Source organism: Cynoglossus semilaevis, chromosome 2 (assembly GCF_000523025.1).
Source record: "Cynoglossus semilaevis isolate Cse_v1.0 chromosome 2, Cse_v1.0, whole genome shotgun sequence".
Classification (NCBI taxonomy): Eukaryota; Metazoa; Chordata; class Actinopteri; order Pleuronectiformes; family Cynoglossidae; genus Cynoglossus; species Cynoglossus semilaevis.
Window position 1 is genome coordinate 11,957,866 of NC_024308.1, and position 16,231 is coordinate 11,974,096.

Sequence of the window (16,231 nt, forward strand, 5' to 3'; positions counted from 1 at the left end):
GTACACAGCTGAATAAGGGAGGAGAGGTGGCGACGGGGAGACAAACCTGAAGGGTCGTCATGTTTGACTCTCATACAGAATCAAATCAAAACTAACAAGAGAAAAAAACAAATAAATGAGTCAAATGTGATTAATTTGTTTGTTTTTTGTTTTTTGACTGCACCAATACAACAATTCTGAGAACTGGGTCAAGAACAGTCGTGACTCACTCGTCAGTTGAAGGTGTTGTCTGAGTCATTCCACTGTCAGGTCAGGTGTGCAGTGGGTGTGTATGGAGGCAGGTCTGAGCAGCAGGGTGGGGTGAGGGCAGTGACGCAGCAGGTGGAGGAAACAAAAAAAAAGAAGGGAAATGCCAGAGAGTTAGTCAGACAGTGTGTTAGAGTGAGAGTGTGTGGGTGAGCGCTGCGTAAGAGTGTGAGTGTGTGTGTGTGTGTGTGTGATAGAACTGTAGTGTTGGTGACTGTAGATGCACTGGATATGAAGTGTTTGAGAAATGGAGACAAATGGAAAGACACGGAGGCCCAGCAGCTGTCATGTAAGTGTGTGTGTGTGTGTGTGTGTGTGTGACCTGTCAGGTATAAACTGGACTCCGTCACTACGTTAGCTTTTTGAGTTTTTCTTTCTGATCAAACTTTTCTAAAGCTCTCTCTCTCTCTCTCTCTCTCTCTCTCTGTGATGAAATCCATTGTAGATTATTAAGCTCTGTTGAATGGTTTGGTGATAAATTATTAAATGAAATACAACTTGTACTACAGTAATGAAAGTACTGCAGTACATATTGTAAGTCCTATTATGAAGCTAAGACGAAGATTGTTTTTTTATTTCATTTTTTTTCTTTAGCTTTGAATGGCTTTAACGTTTGTATAAAATAATACTGTTATAAATACATATGTATAATAAAATATGTTATAAATAAACTATTACTCAAGAAAAAATATACAACAAAAAGATTTAAGAAAAATATGACACCTTTAACAGTGTTGTGTCAACAGTGTAGGGCAATGGGTTTCTGTCCAGGGAGTTTGTTCATTTCAAAGTGAAGGGAGAATAAACTCCTGAAAGTCTGAAAGCGATCTGAGTTCAGAAACGTTTCTCTGCTGCAACTAAAAGAGTGGAATCACCAAGAAAAAGAAACGGGGGAGTCCCTGAACTTCTTGATTTACTGACACTTGGTTTGTGTGTTTCACTGCTGCTACAGCTACATTAGCGGTTTCTATAATTCTATTCCACACATTCGGGTCGGTTTAATGGTTGCAAGATGATTCTGAGGAGACAGACGAGGAAGAGGAGGAGAGAAAAACAAACCTAAACAACAACAAACCTTATATTACAGATGAGTTTCACTTTGTGTTTTTGTTTAACATAAATTCAGTTAAACTCGCCAAAATTGAACAAAATGACGAAAAGCATTAAAGTAATTATTTTACAAAAAATGCTATGATTGGCACAAACACGATTAGCAAAATAATTTGGAAAAATTTAGTCAAGACTAAAAAGAAATCACTTTAGAAACACTGTGGTAAATAAATCACTAGGACTTTTTTGTTCTTCACACTAAATAATTCAGATTTTGTGAGGTTCTTTTTTTTTCTTAGTTAATGAAAGAGGTTTTAATTATTTTGCAATAATAGTATTAGTGTAAATATTTCAGTCATGGTTTTCATTTTAACAAAATCTCTGCACCAAAGAAAAGAAAAATCACTTTTCTTTGGAGCCGTAGTTGAAACAAAAGTCCTGTTTATTTCACCGAGGTTTTGTTTTTCCTTCCTCAGTTCTCCAGAGAACATTTTATTTTGGACTGTCCATCAGAGAAGCTCCGCAGGGAGCTGGAGGAGGAGCTGAAGATGAACTGTGAGGAGCCCAGGAGTCACGCATGGTACCACGGAGCTATTCCACGACAGGTAAAACACACACACACACACACACACACACACACACACGTGTAAATATGATCCCTGACTCCCTCCCTTTACAAGCCTTGTTAAAATCTTGTTGAACCAGATCACCTATTATTAGACTGCACACACACACACACACACACAGAGGATGATTAAGCTTTAACAGAAGCCGCGGCTGCAGAGATGTTGTAACAGTGTGTCCGTGTAAAGTGTAAAGTGTAAAAAAGCCTCTTTTTGTATATTTTCTATATGTATATATAAAAGATCTGAGTGTGTGTGTGTGTGTGTGTATTGAGGGAGGGTGTGTGTCTGTGTGTGTGTGTGTATTGAGGGAGGGTGTGTGTGTGTGTGTCCCCTGTGAAAGCCAGCTCTAAGATGTAATCATATTTAATAAGCTGCTTCCTTTGGTCGAACCAAACGACCATTATATACAACACAAACACAAGCTTAATTAAAGTGTGTCCATTTGTGTGTGTGTGTGTGGAGGGGGGTCATGGGAGGGCAGGGGGGGGCGTGTTTCCAGTTCAGTTTCAGTTCTGGATTATACGTATTTACCCTTTACTTAGACGTAAACTGTAAAAGTTAGCCTTAATAATGCCACGTTAGCGAACTGTACCTGGCTAACACTAAAAAGCCAAAATAATGATAAATAGCTAGGCGTTAACCATACATTAGCCATACGCAGCTAATTATGCAAAAAACAATCACGTTAGCCCGTCTAGCTAGAAACTGAACAATCAAGTTCATAAAAAAAGCTCATAAGGATGTTCCCGTGACTGGAGGCTAACATTTAGACTTAAGGAAATGTTTGGACTGTAAACTAACGTCACACGTGTCGTATCATTTCAGGTGGCGGAAAACCTGGTGCAGCGTGATGGAGATTTTCTAATCCGCGATTCGCTGTCAGTCCCAGGAAGTTACGTTCTGACGTGCCAGTGGAGGAACACCGCCCAGCACTTTAAAATCAACAAGAAGGTGAGAACATGTGGCTTCTAAGAGTGAGGAGGAAGGAGACAGAAGTCAGGAGTGAGAACTCCACCGAGGATCCATTCACTGGTTAAGACTTGGGAGACGTTAAACATTTGATTTGTCCGTGTCAGATCATGTGACGTTTTCTAAAGAGTCACTGTCCTTTGTCTGGTGCAGGTCGTGATGCTGAACGAAGCCTACTCCAGAGTGGAGTACCAGCTGGAGAGAGAGGGCTTCGACAGTGTCCCTGCACTCATCAGATACTACGTCGGCAACAGGAAACCTGTCTCTCAGGTACATTTCCAAGTATTTCATCTTCGTGTTTAGTACTTTTTTTTTGCAACAACTATTTGACTGCTGAGAAGGTATTTCCTGTGGTTTGACTCGTCTTGTCTCAGATGTAAATGTTTGTTTCTGTGAAGGTGGTGGGGGCCATTATCTTCCAGCCAATCAACAGGGGGCTTCCTCTGCGCTGCCTGGAGGAAAAGTACGGTCTGACCGGCACGCACCGAGACCCGCTAATGACCCAGGAGAGGCGGAGTCAGAAGCGACTCAGCCTCAACATCACAAACGGACACAATCACGACAACACACACGGCGCCAGTGATGTCACACACTGTCAGGACAACGGCATTGGACGAAGCAGTCAGCTGAGGTTAGCACACGACTACGGCCACAAAAACACACACAAAGACAAATGGCTAAAAACATTTTTTTTTAAATTAGCGCCATCCAGTGGTAAAGACGTGCCCATAATTACAGTCTAAATCCAGCTAAAAAAATTAGCGCCATCCAGTGGTAAAGACATGCCCATAATTACAGTCTAAATCCAGCTGTTAGCACAGGAAAGACAGTAAAGTACTGAAGTTCGTCAAGAAGAAGCAAAAAAACCTGATGATTAAAAAAGACACTCCATTTATTGTGTTGCGTTACTGCCACCTGCTGGGGCTATTTTCCTCTAAATATATGGATCCCAGTCACTTGCAAAGGAACACATTCTGTTGGCAGAGAACGAACCAAACCAAACCAAAGAAAGAAAAAAATATTTGTACTTTAATGTGACATTTACGATATTAGTTTTCAGTATTTTCTTTGTCAACTTTTGCTCAGGCTTAAAGATCGCTGTGGCAGCCAACCAGCCAGCCTTAACCATGTCCAAGAGAGGCGACGCCCACTCAAAGCACACCAATCAGAGAGCTTTCTTCCTCTCGGTGAGTGAAAATACTCTTTGACCGATTTGACAACGATGATAAAACTTTTGGTTGACTAAAACACGTGAGCACTTACCTCCTCTCCTCTCTGCTCCTCCAGGGTCCAAACCCAGACCTCAGCCTCCCCCTGACTCGCTCCTCACCAGCCCCGGTCCCAAGTCTCCAGTCTTTCGTACCGGCAGCGAGCCGCTGCTGAGTCCGTCTTTCCCTCGGAGACTGGCAGAGACTCTGGCAGGTCAGTAGACAAACGGAGCAGTCAGTCGACACGACGTGACGATTTTTAATAATCAAAAACATGGATTCTAGTTTTCAACCCAAACAATACCACAGAAGTGCTTCTCAAAGTGTGGGGCGGGCCCCACTGGTGGGGGAACAGAGACACATGGGAGAAAATTTGATGATGTCACAACTGCACTTTTATTTATTTTTTTCAAACTTTGTTTGATAATGATTTTGATTCATTATAAATATGATGGTGTTAGTTTAATACATTTGAAATGTAATTTGTCAAGATTTTTGTTGGGGCGACGGGGTCAGGTAGGGAACGGCCAAAAGAGTTTGAGAACCACTGACTGCCCTGCAGGAAGATCTGTCAGAATGTCATGTGACCGACATCAAATCCCGCCGTCGTACACGGCATGTTAGCGTCCACTGTTTTTAAAATGACTGCATTGAAACTTGATATAAATTGAGGAGAGGGTATTCTCTGTACAAAAAATTGTTTTGCCCCTTTAACACCTCACGATACTTGAGCCTAACAAGTGACAAACTAACTGACCTCTCTGTGTGATGACATATGGCCGTCTCCGTCTTCAGGTCAGGCGATCCGAGGCTCCGACAGCCAGCTGTGTCCCAAACCTCCACCCAAACCCAGTAAAGTCCCGCTGTGTCGACTGCCTCGCTCCTGCTGCCCCCCGCCTGTGGCCCCCTCCTTAAAGGCCTCCATCCACACAGAGTCGTCGTCCGTCTCCTCCATCTTTGCTGCACCTTCTCTGGATCCTCTCAGGTGTGAGGACACACCTTCAGGGAGGAGAAACGGAGGTGAGTTTAACATTTTTAATCACGTTTACGTTCGTCAGACTGTGAAAGAAAAACTTTCCAACAGTTCCATTTGTTTTTCCTCAGCCTCCACTGGTCCACCTGTTCCTCCACTAAAACCCCTGAAGTTCCAGCACCAGCTCCTGCCCTCAGACTCCCACAGTTCTTTGCTCTCACCTCCTGAGTTGCTTCAGTGCAAAGACTCATCATCAGTACGGACGGAGCGGCTGCAGCTGAGCCCTGCAGACCTGAGGTCCCGCAGCCCGCTGGAACCAAACTCTCCGAACTGCATCTCCAACAACACCGCTGAGCTTCAGCCACCGCTCTGCAGCTACGTGGAGCGACTGAGGAGAGAAGGCGATGGAGGCAGAGAAGGGGGAGAAGACGACGAGGGGGAGGCAGGAGGACAGAGAGGGCTGGACAGAAGCTCCTACCACCACGCCATCGCAGCCCTAGAAAACACCAGTGAGGAAGAGGAGGAGGAGGACAACGACGCAGGACGGAGGCCGCAGGAAGAGGAGGAGAATAGGAGCAGCTTCCAGCGGCCTGTCGTAGAGACGGAGTCCACGTTCAGACCGGCCGAGTTCAAAACCAGACTTCTGCCTCCGGAAAACAAACCGCTGGAGATGGCGGTGCTGAAGAAGTCGAAGGAGCTGGTGCTGAGTCACAACCACCACAGCATCGCCAAACACATGCTGCTGGCTGACTGTCAGGTATTCAAACCTGCAACTCTGGTCCACCTTAACGGACAGAGTTTCTGCTGAATAAAAAAAAAAGATTGTCATGATGCCGGAGATTCATTTTAAAAATAGTATATTAAATTTAAAAATGTGTGTAAAAACCTTGTGTTCTTCAGATCGCCAGGATCCTGGGAGTGACTCCAGACCTGAAAGGTCTGATGGGCGTGTCCTCTGGTCTGGAGCTGGTGACGCTGCCTCACGGTCGACAGCTGAGGTTGGATCTGATGGAGAGGTGGGTTCAGCATTAACTCAACAAAAGAGATGTTCATGTTCATGTGCACCAAATTTACAAGAGTGAGAAAATACAACCATCACAGTAGAGAAAAAAGGTTAATGATTTGGGCAAAGGTTGATTTTCAACTTATTTTCATTTGGCATTTGTAACTGGGATCAAATTTGGTGAGATTTCATAATAAGACGTCAATTAAACTCAAAGATTTTGTTGTTGGGGATGACTTTTAAAATGCAAACAAACGTTGATAAAAATGCCAATATGGTACAAGATTTTTATATTACTGCATTTTTTTGTCTTTAACTTTGCCAGAAATTTAAAATATTATAAATATAAATATTTAATTAAAGAAACAAAAATACAAAGCAGCAAAAACACAGTAAACAATTCAACCACCAGGCATTTTAAAATCTGCTAAAATAATAATTTAACAGGACATTACTCTGGAGGCAACGGGAATATTTATTAGTTTTAGTGTAGTACCTGTAGCTTTTTTAGTTTACTTAATGTCCTGTGAATAAATGTCACCACAATTAAAAATACCACAGAATATACTGTAAAAAAAAGTCAAAGTACTCACCAACAGTAGACAAGCTCCGTCTTTCCTCATTTGTTTTTAAACAGTGATAAAAGTCTCTTTCTTTAAGCACATGACACAAGACAATTATAAAATACTTTCTATGAAAATATTTTTTTATAATAAACAGAGCAGGAAAAGTGAGAAGAGAAACAGCAGACAGACACAGAGGTAGGTGGCGACACTGAGTGACCACAGGTGGAACACATCAGATCATCAGCCACTTTCCTGACAGACAGGAAGTAGGTGAAGCCCAGGCACACAGCAGGAACATTTCAAAATAAAACAAGGAGAGTCATTTCCCTAAAACTTTAATTAATGGAAAAAATAAATAGAAAAAAATGCTATCAAACAAAGATCCATAATAATAATAATAATAATAATAATATCACGATTCTCACCCATCTTCACCCCAACCCTCCCCCACTCCACACAGACACCACACCATGGCCATAGGTGTAGCGGTGGATATTCTGGGATGCACCGGCAGCGTAGAGGAGCGGGCGTCCACTTTGAATCGCATCATCCTGGTGGCGGTGGAGCTGAAGGACACCGTGGGCGACCTGTTTGCTTTCACAGCCCTGATGAAGGCTCTGGACATGCAGCAGGTGACAAGTCCAGCAAGTCCACCACCTACAGCCTTGGGGGGGGGGACAAAGCTGTGGGAAAGCCTAGGATTCCATTTGGGATTTTGACCCAGGTGGTAAAATATCTGCTGTGTCCTCAACAGATCAGTCGTTTGGAGGAAACGTGGACAACTCTACGGAGGAACTACACCCAGACAGCCATCAGCTACGAGAAAACTCTCAAACCGTTTTACAAGAGCCTGTACGAGGGCACAGGTACTGAAACACACGGGGGTCAGAATCGAAGAGATAAAGGTCGGGATCGTTTGAATGTGCTGTTTATGAGGGTTACACAGGGCTGAAAGGAATTGTTAATGTAAGAAATGCTTAAGGTGGAAATGCTAATTCAGCAGACGGTTCAACGTCTTCAAATGGATTCATCTCACAGTTACATCTCACTTAACATTTTTGTAGCATGGCAACTAGGGATGTCTGATTTTAACTTTTTGCAGATATTGTTCAAACACTTCATTTCTAATTCTGACATCAACTGCAGCCGGAAACAACAAACTGAACTAAGGCCTGAAATAAAAGTTGTGATGTTATGGTGTAAACCATTCTCTGTGCTGCACCAGCACCTGTTGACGAAACAGTCATTTCACCTGACAGAACACAGGAAGTAATGGTTCAGTGCTGCTGCCTGATTCTTATACATGTTCTGACCTTTGATTGAGGTCAAACAAACTTTGAATTAGAAGTTGATTTAATTGCAGAGGAAATATTTTTGTAATATTTTGAATGACAAACAAGTCTTCTTCTCCTGCTGAGGTTCATGGAGATCTTTTATTCAGGCTAACACAATATTTTAAATTTATGAAGCAGAAGAAAAAAACAAACCCAAAGCAGACACTCATGTTTTTCCTCCTCCTCCTTCTCCTCCTCCAGCCTCCTCCCTACAAATGGTCTGTGTCCCCCTCCTGCTTCCTCTCCTAACTTTGATGGAGCGTCCGTCAATCACACCTGAGGGGTCAGAGCTCTGGGAGACCAGCGACCAGGGCTGTGACATCATGCTGCGCCACCTGGAGTCAGCACGTGACATTGCACACAACGCGCAGAGCTTCACCGCCAACGCTCAAAGGATCTTACAAGGTAAACAGTCAAACGGTCGTCACGAAAAGATTTGAGTGAGGCTTCGATCTGACGTCTGTGTCCCGGTCTCTAGGTTTCCAGGTGGACGAGGACTTGCTGGAGGTTTTTAAAACCGACTTCCAGCTGCGGCTGTTGTGGGGAAGCCGCGGGGCTTCCGTCAACCAGACGGATCGCTACAACAAATTCAATCTCATCCTCACGGCCTTGTCACGCAAACTGGAGCCCCCACCTAAAACACAGACCTTAATCTGACTTAATCCCTTAACCCACAGGAGACCTCACAGTGGCCTCCATAAAACGGAGCAAAAAGACACGAGGAGGAGGGGGAACGAGCTGAGACAGTGGAGAAAAGAGCTGCGGGTGCAACTCCACTGATATGGAGATGACAGTAAAATCAACACAAGGTTCCATCACGACAGAACGACTCAGGTGCTGATCCGGTTCAACCAAACTTCACCACATGAGGCGCTGAATATGAAGAATATTCAGCGTTCTTTTAAACGAACCTCAATGTTTTGACAAGTTTGGACCTCCCCAGAATTTAAGGAGATCCTGGAGGGATGTAGCAGAAGGAACAGGTCACTACTGACATCGTGTGGTTGAATTCAGATTTTGCACCCTAGGTGTGAACGGGCTGGTTCACTGGCAGCACCGATAGGGGGCAAGATAAGTTGATGTCACCGCTGACCTGTGTTAAACAGGTTTAAAGAAACATTGGTTTTCATCCAACATTTATATGCAGCATAAAGTACTTAGTACTATTTCATTTAATTTGCATTTTGTGTCAAAGTCACATCAGCAGGTACTAGTTCATGGTTGTTAAACTGGTTAATGTTATATAATCTCTCTAATTTATCATTTTTAGTGGTTAATATGTCAAAAGCAACCACTAAACATTGATTAATGTCTAACAAAAGTCTTTTGTTAGTTTTTGTGATTTTATTTTAAAGCCCAGTCTGTACAGAAACACAACAAATAAACATATGATTCTCAGCAGTTCGTAATGTTAACATGTTAGAGACCTGTTGTATATATTCTAAGCCTTAGCATGTTAATAAGACTGTATATATTTTCTGTAGACTGTAAAAAGAAAGATGTTGATGAATTCTTATGTTTATAATAATAAGATCAAATGTGGTAAGATTTAATAAACAAGACATTTATCTAATTGTGTAATAAAGTAAATGGTTCCGTTGGAGTTTGTGTCTGTATTTTTTTGGACTCAGAAAAATACTATAAAAATATAAAAATACTGGCACCTCCATCAAGAGAAATGGAAGAGGTGCCACAGGTTAAGAAAGTTTGATTTATTTATTTGGAAATCTATTTATTTACTTATTTTTCTAATAGTTTACAAAGGCTGGAATGAGCTAAAACAAGACATTAATTGCGAAAAAAGCAAAACTTAATCTCAATATTATTATTATGAATCAATTTTCCAATATACAATTAAACTTTGTTGTTTAATTTTTAACTAATTTAATGAGTTATTGAATACAACGAGAATAAAGGAGAAAACTTTCATCTGGAAGAACCAAGGACTAAACACCTTTGTTGTTGCACGGTTTAATAGAACGTCACTGAAGAATAATGAGAGGAAAAAGCATTTTTAGTCACAAAGTGTGTCTGACAACACTGAAAGTAAAAGAAAAACATGTTCACAAAACAATATGAACGGAGGTTATTGGTACTGGTAAAAAATACACAGATGTACATGAGTTTGTCAAATGTTAATAATCTGTCTGAACAAAGTACCTGCTATTTATACCCACTGTAAAATGTGTTAGTGGAAAAAAAGGAACACCATAGTTTCTTTGTTTACATTTGTCAAAATATTTGCGTCAACGTTTGGAGTAAAGAAAAAAAGGAATGTCTCGTATCCAAATAATCTGTTCTGTTTTGTCCTGGACAATAAACAGCAACGGACTCACCGACAAGAGTCAAGTGGTAGGTTTTTCCAAGCAAAAAAGTGCTATTATGTGTTTATTAGAATATCTGGAAGCTGATCTGTTAGTATGTGTTACTGCATAATATGAAGCACTAATATGCAATATTCACACAGCAGATTTTAACAGGTTAATTATTAGCAAAGGCATCGTTCTGAAAATTATGATTTGGGGAAATGAATGCAAACAGTTGGGAACGTACCTCTGTACCACAGTTGATAAAACTGAAGATAACTCCCATTCCCATTATAAATGTCAACAGACTGTCTATTTTCCTCTGAACGGGATTGTAAGACATTCAAAAGAAAACATTAATTCTTAAAGAAAACAGTTCATTTTACCCATTCATTTCCTTAGCATTTTAAACTGCTACATTCTCAACTTTAATGCAGTTTATCAAGGAGACAAGTTATTGATAAGTGGGCGTGACTTCATCAGACGTTGACATGAAACACTGTCCGTACTCACCAGAGGAGAGCCCTGTCGACCGGGCTTTGTGCATATTTACATGTACATTACTAACCAAAATATTGGTTTTAGTGTGAAAAACTATCTTTCTACTTTATCAATAATAAATTAAATGCTTATTAAGCAAAAAGTCAGACAAAAGATTCTCGGGTTACCTCTGAGCTGAATATTTGAATATCTTTGGGCTCTGTGATCATACGTTAAATAAAAGCTAGCAACTGGAAGACATCATCAGCGGCCTTTAAAGATGAAGGATAGGTCTTACTTATCATGGAGCAATAAATAATAAGGAACTAGGAATATTCAATGGCCGGGATCTTTACAATATCACAGACATGTTATTTAGACAATCATTTCATGGTGAAAACAATCTGTGAATATTTTTGTTTCGCACTTGTTTAGAAGGACTCAATATTAATAATAATACAGTCAATAAAAAAAACCCTACAAAGTCTGTGATTTTATACATTCCCCAAAAACAGCTGGTATTCGATTTAAGACACTAAAAGAATCAAAATCAAATTTGCAGTAAGTGTTGAGTTTTTGAAATGTCAGGTTTGTTGTTTTTTTTTTAGTTTAAAAACTAGATCTGGGCCACGGTTTGTAGAGAAAATGCAGAGTTCAAGTAACCTTTACAGCATCGTATCATACATTTTCACAGCTTCTTCAAACAAAAACACAGATTAGAACTTAGGCTGCTTGAATGCCATGATATGAAAATTGTAACTGCAAACTAATGTTACAGGACTGTAGAAAAATAACGAGTGGTTTCAAGTCGGAAATCTAAGAAAGAGGGGGCGGTTGGTCACTGCTTGTTACAAAAAAAGGAGTATAAAAAGCACTGACGAAGATAAAAACTACTTTTTTCCCCTTGCTGCTATAAACAGGTCATTCATCCAGATCACAGTCGTCTACGCTCAAGGACGCAAACCTTAAAAGTCATTCATCAATTATTCACTCGTTCATTTCATCAGATTCATTTGCTGGAAGGGCAAAGTGCATCAAACCTTTTAGTTTCATTAAAAAGCATTATTCGGACAAAAACCAAAAGACAATCACCATGGCAACACATTCAGCTTAAACATAAGACATGTATCACTATGTACATTTCATTCAATGGTTCGAAATCAACAGCACAAATGTAAAATAAAAAAATCCAGACGAACACGTGTGTCTGTCTGTGTCGTCACATTCACAAAAAACAACCAATTTAACGGGACAAATACTAGACGCAGCAGCGTCGCCAACACAGGTGCATGATGGGACATGTTGTCAAACGGAAGTTATAAACTGGAGGATAAAAAAAAAATTCCATGAAAATATTGTTTTAATTTTAAGGCTGAGTCTGATCTGCAACAACGACGATCGCCACAGCTGCTCCGTGTTTGCTGCTGTTGTTATTAATGTGTGTCAGTCCGTGTGGAGCTCAGCTGCAGTGGTTTCGTTTGGAGAGAATCTGCTGCCATCTGCTGGTGGAACTCCAACGAAGGTTCGACAAGGGGGGAAACGGTAAGAAAGAAGCAAGAAGAGAGGAAAAGGAAGGGAGAGAGGTGCTGTTTTTACCTGATAGTCCTGCTATCTTTCTGGGGAGGAGCTAAGAGACTAACCCAGTGATGTTTAGGAGACAAACATGAACAAGTCATTCTCATGCTGGAAGTCTGAAGAAACGTCACAACTTTAAGGCATTCACACACAAACATATTATGGACGTTGATGGAACACGACTCCTGCTACATGTCTGGAAACAAACGACAAGTTAAAAACATGCAACTTCATGAGGGGTTGAGGGCAGGCATGAGGAGCAGAGTGGCTCAGGCAGGCAGACAGACATCACCAACAGAGCACAGATGTACATCATTATGACGACAAGACAGAAATGCAGACGTTGTTTGTTAGTGGCACGGATGCTGCAAAAAAATAAAATAAATAAATGCTACTGTTCCTGGTACTGATAAACCCTGTTACTCCGAGGAAGAAGGTCAACTGGCAAGAGATGGATTCAAGTTTTCAACGCATGCCATTGTTGTTTGAGGTCAGTGAGTACTGTCAGCCTTCAAATAATAATAACAGACTGGTCAAATAATATCCAGGCACTACGATCAGAGTCAGAACTGTTTGAAAGAAGAATACTGTAAGTATGTGACCGTCTGTACAACTGCTTCATGTTGGATTGTACTTGTAATGATATTTTGAACACAAACACCAACTAACTATTAGTCTAATTCTTTTGGCGTTCAGAAGAACATGATGGGATTTAAATGTGGTAAAAACAAAACAAAACCCCAACATTTATTTCCCTGAAGGTTGACTAGGAACTAAATTTGATCAAATCAGGAAACCTTTGACTAATTGCAATAGTAATACTTTATGGTTCTAGATTAGTAGGTAAATGAATTAGTTTACTCCACATGCATCACTCAGTTGGTAGATGGTTAGATTTGTCATGTGAGAGTTTAAACAAATACATATTTAAGAACCTCTGATTCTCAGTTCTGGTATGTCTAAGCTCATTAGTGGTCAGTTGGACATCAGCACCTCTGGTGCAGCTGCTCTACATGGACAGAGCCGGGTCATTACTGCTCCGACTGTTGTTTTAGGTCAAGCTAATTTATGGTCAAATAGTCAAAACCCAGGAGTTCAGCGTACTATCAAAAGATGAAATGCATCCAATCCGTTCCCCAAACTTACACCCTCCCTCAGTTGTTCTTCAGTCACCCAGTACCGATCACGGAGGTGAGAACATGCAGACATGCAGACCTGTTCCCCAGCCCTCTTCACTTCACCTCTCTGTCCCCTTTTTTCCTCTCCTCACTCCTTCCCCCACAACCTCTCTCACTCTTGCGAAACCCGCAACACCAATTATCAGCAACAGTGTGAGCCCTCCACCAGCCAATCAAATCGCCCGGCCACCCTGCAGCCCTCAGGAACCTGTAGTCACATGGAGGAGAGGGACAGTTAATAAAAGAAACAGACAGATGAGAAACAGAGCAACAAGGTCAACCCACACAGAAGAGAGAACAGGACTGACGGAGAAGAGAAGAAAACACTCTAACAAAAAGAAAATACAATTATCACAGAGATAAAAAAAAATCTAATTTTTAGTATTTTGCTCCAGTAATTAAGAATTAGAGCTAAAGAAAAATATTCTCCTCTTCATTATCATTTTTTTATCCTTAATTGTTCTTTGCCACGCTCAAATCAAGCTAACAGCTGAGAAGATAATAACCGATAATTACAACAATATAATACAAGTTTGTTGTTTTTCGTGTACAAGAGTCATCACATTGGTTCACCTGGATATAAAGTGTCGTCTGACTTCTGATTGGTCAACAAGGTTCTTAAGAGGGGTTTAAATCACCAGCTGTTGACTTGACAGGTTTTTTTTGCATTACTCAATAAAGAGTAAAAAAATATATAAATAAAGATTAATTTTAACATTGTTTTTTTTATTATTCTATGATTATTTAATTTAGTGTTGACTCTTCTGAGCAGCAGTCTGGTTCAAAGGAAAACGTGAATATTTTAATCAAAGTTTTAAGATTAAAGATGCAGCAGTTTGTGAGACTTGGACTGAGAGACAACAGAGATAAAAGTCACAGACACTGATTGAAGAAACCTTAAGCTGATTTCTGGAAAGTCTGGACAGTAACAATGTTTTCTCAGCAAAGGTCAGTGCTAAAAATCTAACTTTAGAGGAGATTTTACATTTTCTTTAAAGAGTTTGAAGAAACAATGAGGCGGAAATCAGACAAACTTTTGGGATTGTAATTTTACCTTTCAGTGTAATGGCACAGATAACAGGAAAAAAATCGTGAACAAGTGCAGGAGCAGAGCAACTACACAGAAATATACAAGCAATAAAGTATGTGCTATTAATGTTTGGGAAATCTTAAAATCGTTAAGTTGAAAAAAGACAAATCTATGATAATAAAAAGTCAACGTGAATTATTTCTCACATTTAAAGTAAGAACAATTTGAAATACTTTGATCGTTTTAAAGTGACGTAGCCCTTAACTGAGGCTCAAAAAGCAGCAGGGACGTCCACCACGTACACGTACACACACACACACACACAGACACACAGACACACACACACATGTATAAAGTATATAAACACACACTCGTTGACAGAAATAGCTTAAAATACAAGATAAACTTTGTCTGAAGAGAACGGTGTGGCTTTTCCTGTTTCGTCTCAGTTCTCAGACGACTCACCTCCGAAACAGTCCCACAGATGTGAGGAGGATGAGGATGATGGTGAAAGGACAGAGGGGTGAAGAGACAGGGTGGAAAAGAAGACACCAGGAGGAGTTTTTTCCATGCAGGTACAGTGTGTTGATGATGTCTTTTTTTTCCTCTGTAGTGTTAGCTGCTGAGGCAGAGAAAGTGTAGATGGAGGGAAGGACAGAGGAATGGAGGAGGACAGGGGAGAGGACAGTGCAGCTTCAGATGTAGGTGACGGCACCTTTGCTGTTTTTCTCCAGGGTGATGTCTACGTAGGACGTGGGGACGTAGCCCTCCTCTCCGCTCTGCTTCCTCGCCCTCGTCCAGCCGTCACCTTTGTCTTCCTCGATAATATACAACACCTGAAATCAACAAAACGTCAGCGCGGGACTGAAGGGCTCAGAGGATCTTGGTTTTGACGATTAATGTTGAGAAGCAGTTTTCACGCTGTGAAGTCTTTTTGACTGAACTGTAACTTTGTTTAAACCCTTATTTAATCTGAAGAACAGTTTTAAGTTTTTAGTTTTAGTCAGCAAAATATCAATTTGACACAAATGCTATGTGTAATATTTGTATCTTTATACAATTAAAAACATATTAACTTCTTATCATATTTTTTAACACGTTTCAAAAATGGAACACATAATTCTACACTGACATGATATTGCCGCACAAATGTTGAAAACAAAAATCATCTGAACATTTTAATCTGACTAAATATTTGCAGAAAAACTCTGGATTAATATTTCAAAAGAATGTTACCTCATCTTCTGCTATCACCAGTGTTCCCTCGTTCTGACCTGGAAGTTAAACACAGACACAGACACACAGTCAGGTTTGGTGTTAAACTACAAAAAAATCAAATTCACACCACTCTGCTAATGATCATACGAGAGAAGGAAAAAGGTTCTGACTGGAGAACCTTTCCCTCTGTTCTCACCATCAAATGAGTACAGTGCTTTGCAGTGACCGATGACAGGGAGCGGGTCATCGTCGTCAAATTCATCGTCAAATTCGTGAGGGTCTGGGTTCTGCGGTCCTGTCTTTGATGGGCTGGGGCGCTGGCGAGGAGTGTGATGCTCCTGGCTGGTGTCATCTGTGTAACTGCCTTCAGGGCTGATGGGAAGAAAGCAGTGGGAGGGTTTTTTTTTTTTTTTTTTTTCAGATTTATCGTAGATCTTTTTGACCTAGCCCTTTTCAGTCTACAGCAGTA

General features: G+C 40.8%; 2 protein-coding genes and 1 long non-coding RNA gene across 4 annotated transcripts in view; 1 reads left to right on the forward strand and 2 right to left on the reverse strand.

The window, feature by feature from the left end:
- bcar3 (BCAR3 adaptor protein, NSP family member) overlaps positions 1-9,578 on the forward strand; it is a 36,831-nt gene extending 27,253 nt beyond the window's left edge. The window contains exons 5-17 of the mRNA XM_017030660.2: positions 1,773-1,901; positions 2,748-2,873; positions 3,045-3,161; positions 3,290-3,522; positions 3,978-4,078; positions 4,179-4,313; positions 4,895-5,119; positions 5,204-5,829; positions 5,973-6,088; positions 7,102-7,273; positions 7,396-7,507; positions 8,177-8,380; positions 8,454-9,578. Coding sequence (XP_016886149.1) covers positions 1,773-1,901; positions 2,748-2,873; positions 3,045-3,161; positions 3,290-3,522; positions 3,978-4,078; positions 4,179-4,313; positions 4,895-5,119; positions 5,204-5,829; positions 5,973-6,088; positions 7,102-7,273; positions 7,396-7,507; positions 8,177-8,380; positions 8,454-8,632 — 2,475 coding nt within the window. The 3' untranslated portion in view covers positions 8,633-9,578. The remainder of the gene's footprint in view (positions 1-1,772; positions 1,902-2,747; positions 2,874-3,044; positions 3,162-3,289; positions 3,523-3,977; positions 4,079-4,178; positions 4,314-4,894; positions 5,120-5,203; positions 5,830-5,972; positions 6,089-7,101; positions 7,274-7,395; positions 7,508-8,176; positions 8,381-8,453) is intronic.
- On the reverse strand, positions 5,735-7,021 carry LOC112486309 (uncharacterized). Its single transcript, XR_003048734.1, has 3 exons — positions 6,669-7,021; positions 5,959-6,077; positions 5,735-5,876 (listed from the first exon to the last, which is right to left on the reverse strand). It is a non-coding gene; the product is annotated as an uncharacterized LOC112486309 (long non-coding RNA).
- A 352-nt stretch (positions 9,579-9,930) lies between the features above and the next one.
- Positions 9,931-16,231, reverse strand: part of fnbp1l (formin binding protein 1-like) — a 29,224-nt gene continuing 22,923 nt past the window's right edge. Inside the window, exons 13-16 of one of the 2 annotated variants that reach the window (XM_008338361.3) lie at positions 15,959-16,134; positions 15,781-15,818; positions 15,260-15,380; positions 9,931-13,722 (exon numbers count right to left, since the gene is read on the reverse strand). In XM_008338361.3, the coding sequence (XP_008336583.1) occupies positions 13,715-13,722; positions 15,260-15,380; positions 15,781-15,818; positions 15,959-16,134 (343 nt within the window). In that variant the 3' untranslated portion in view covers positions 9,931-13,714. Of the gene's footprint in view, positions 15,381-15,780; positions 15,819-15,958; positions 16,135-16,231 lie in introns of both variants that reach the window. The other variant, XM_008338355.3, reaches the window with a different exon arrangement.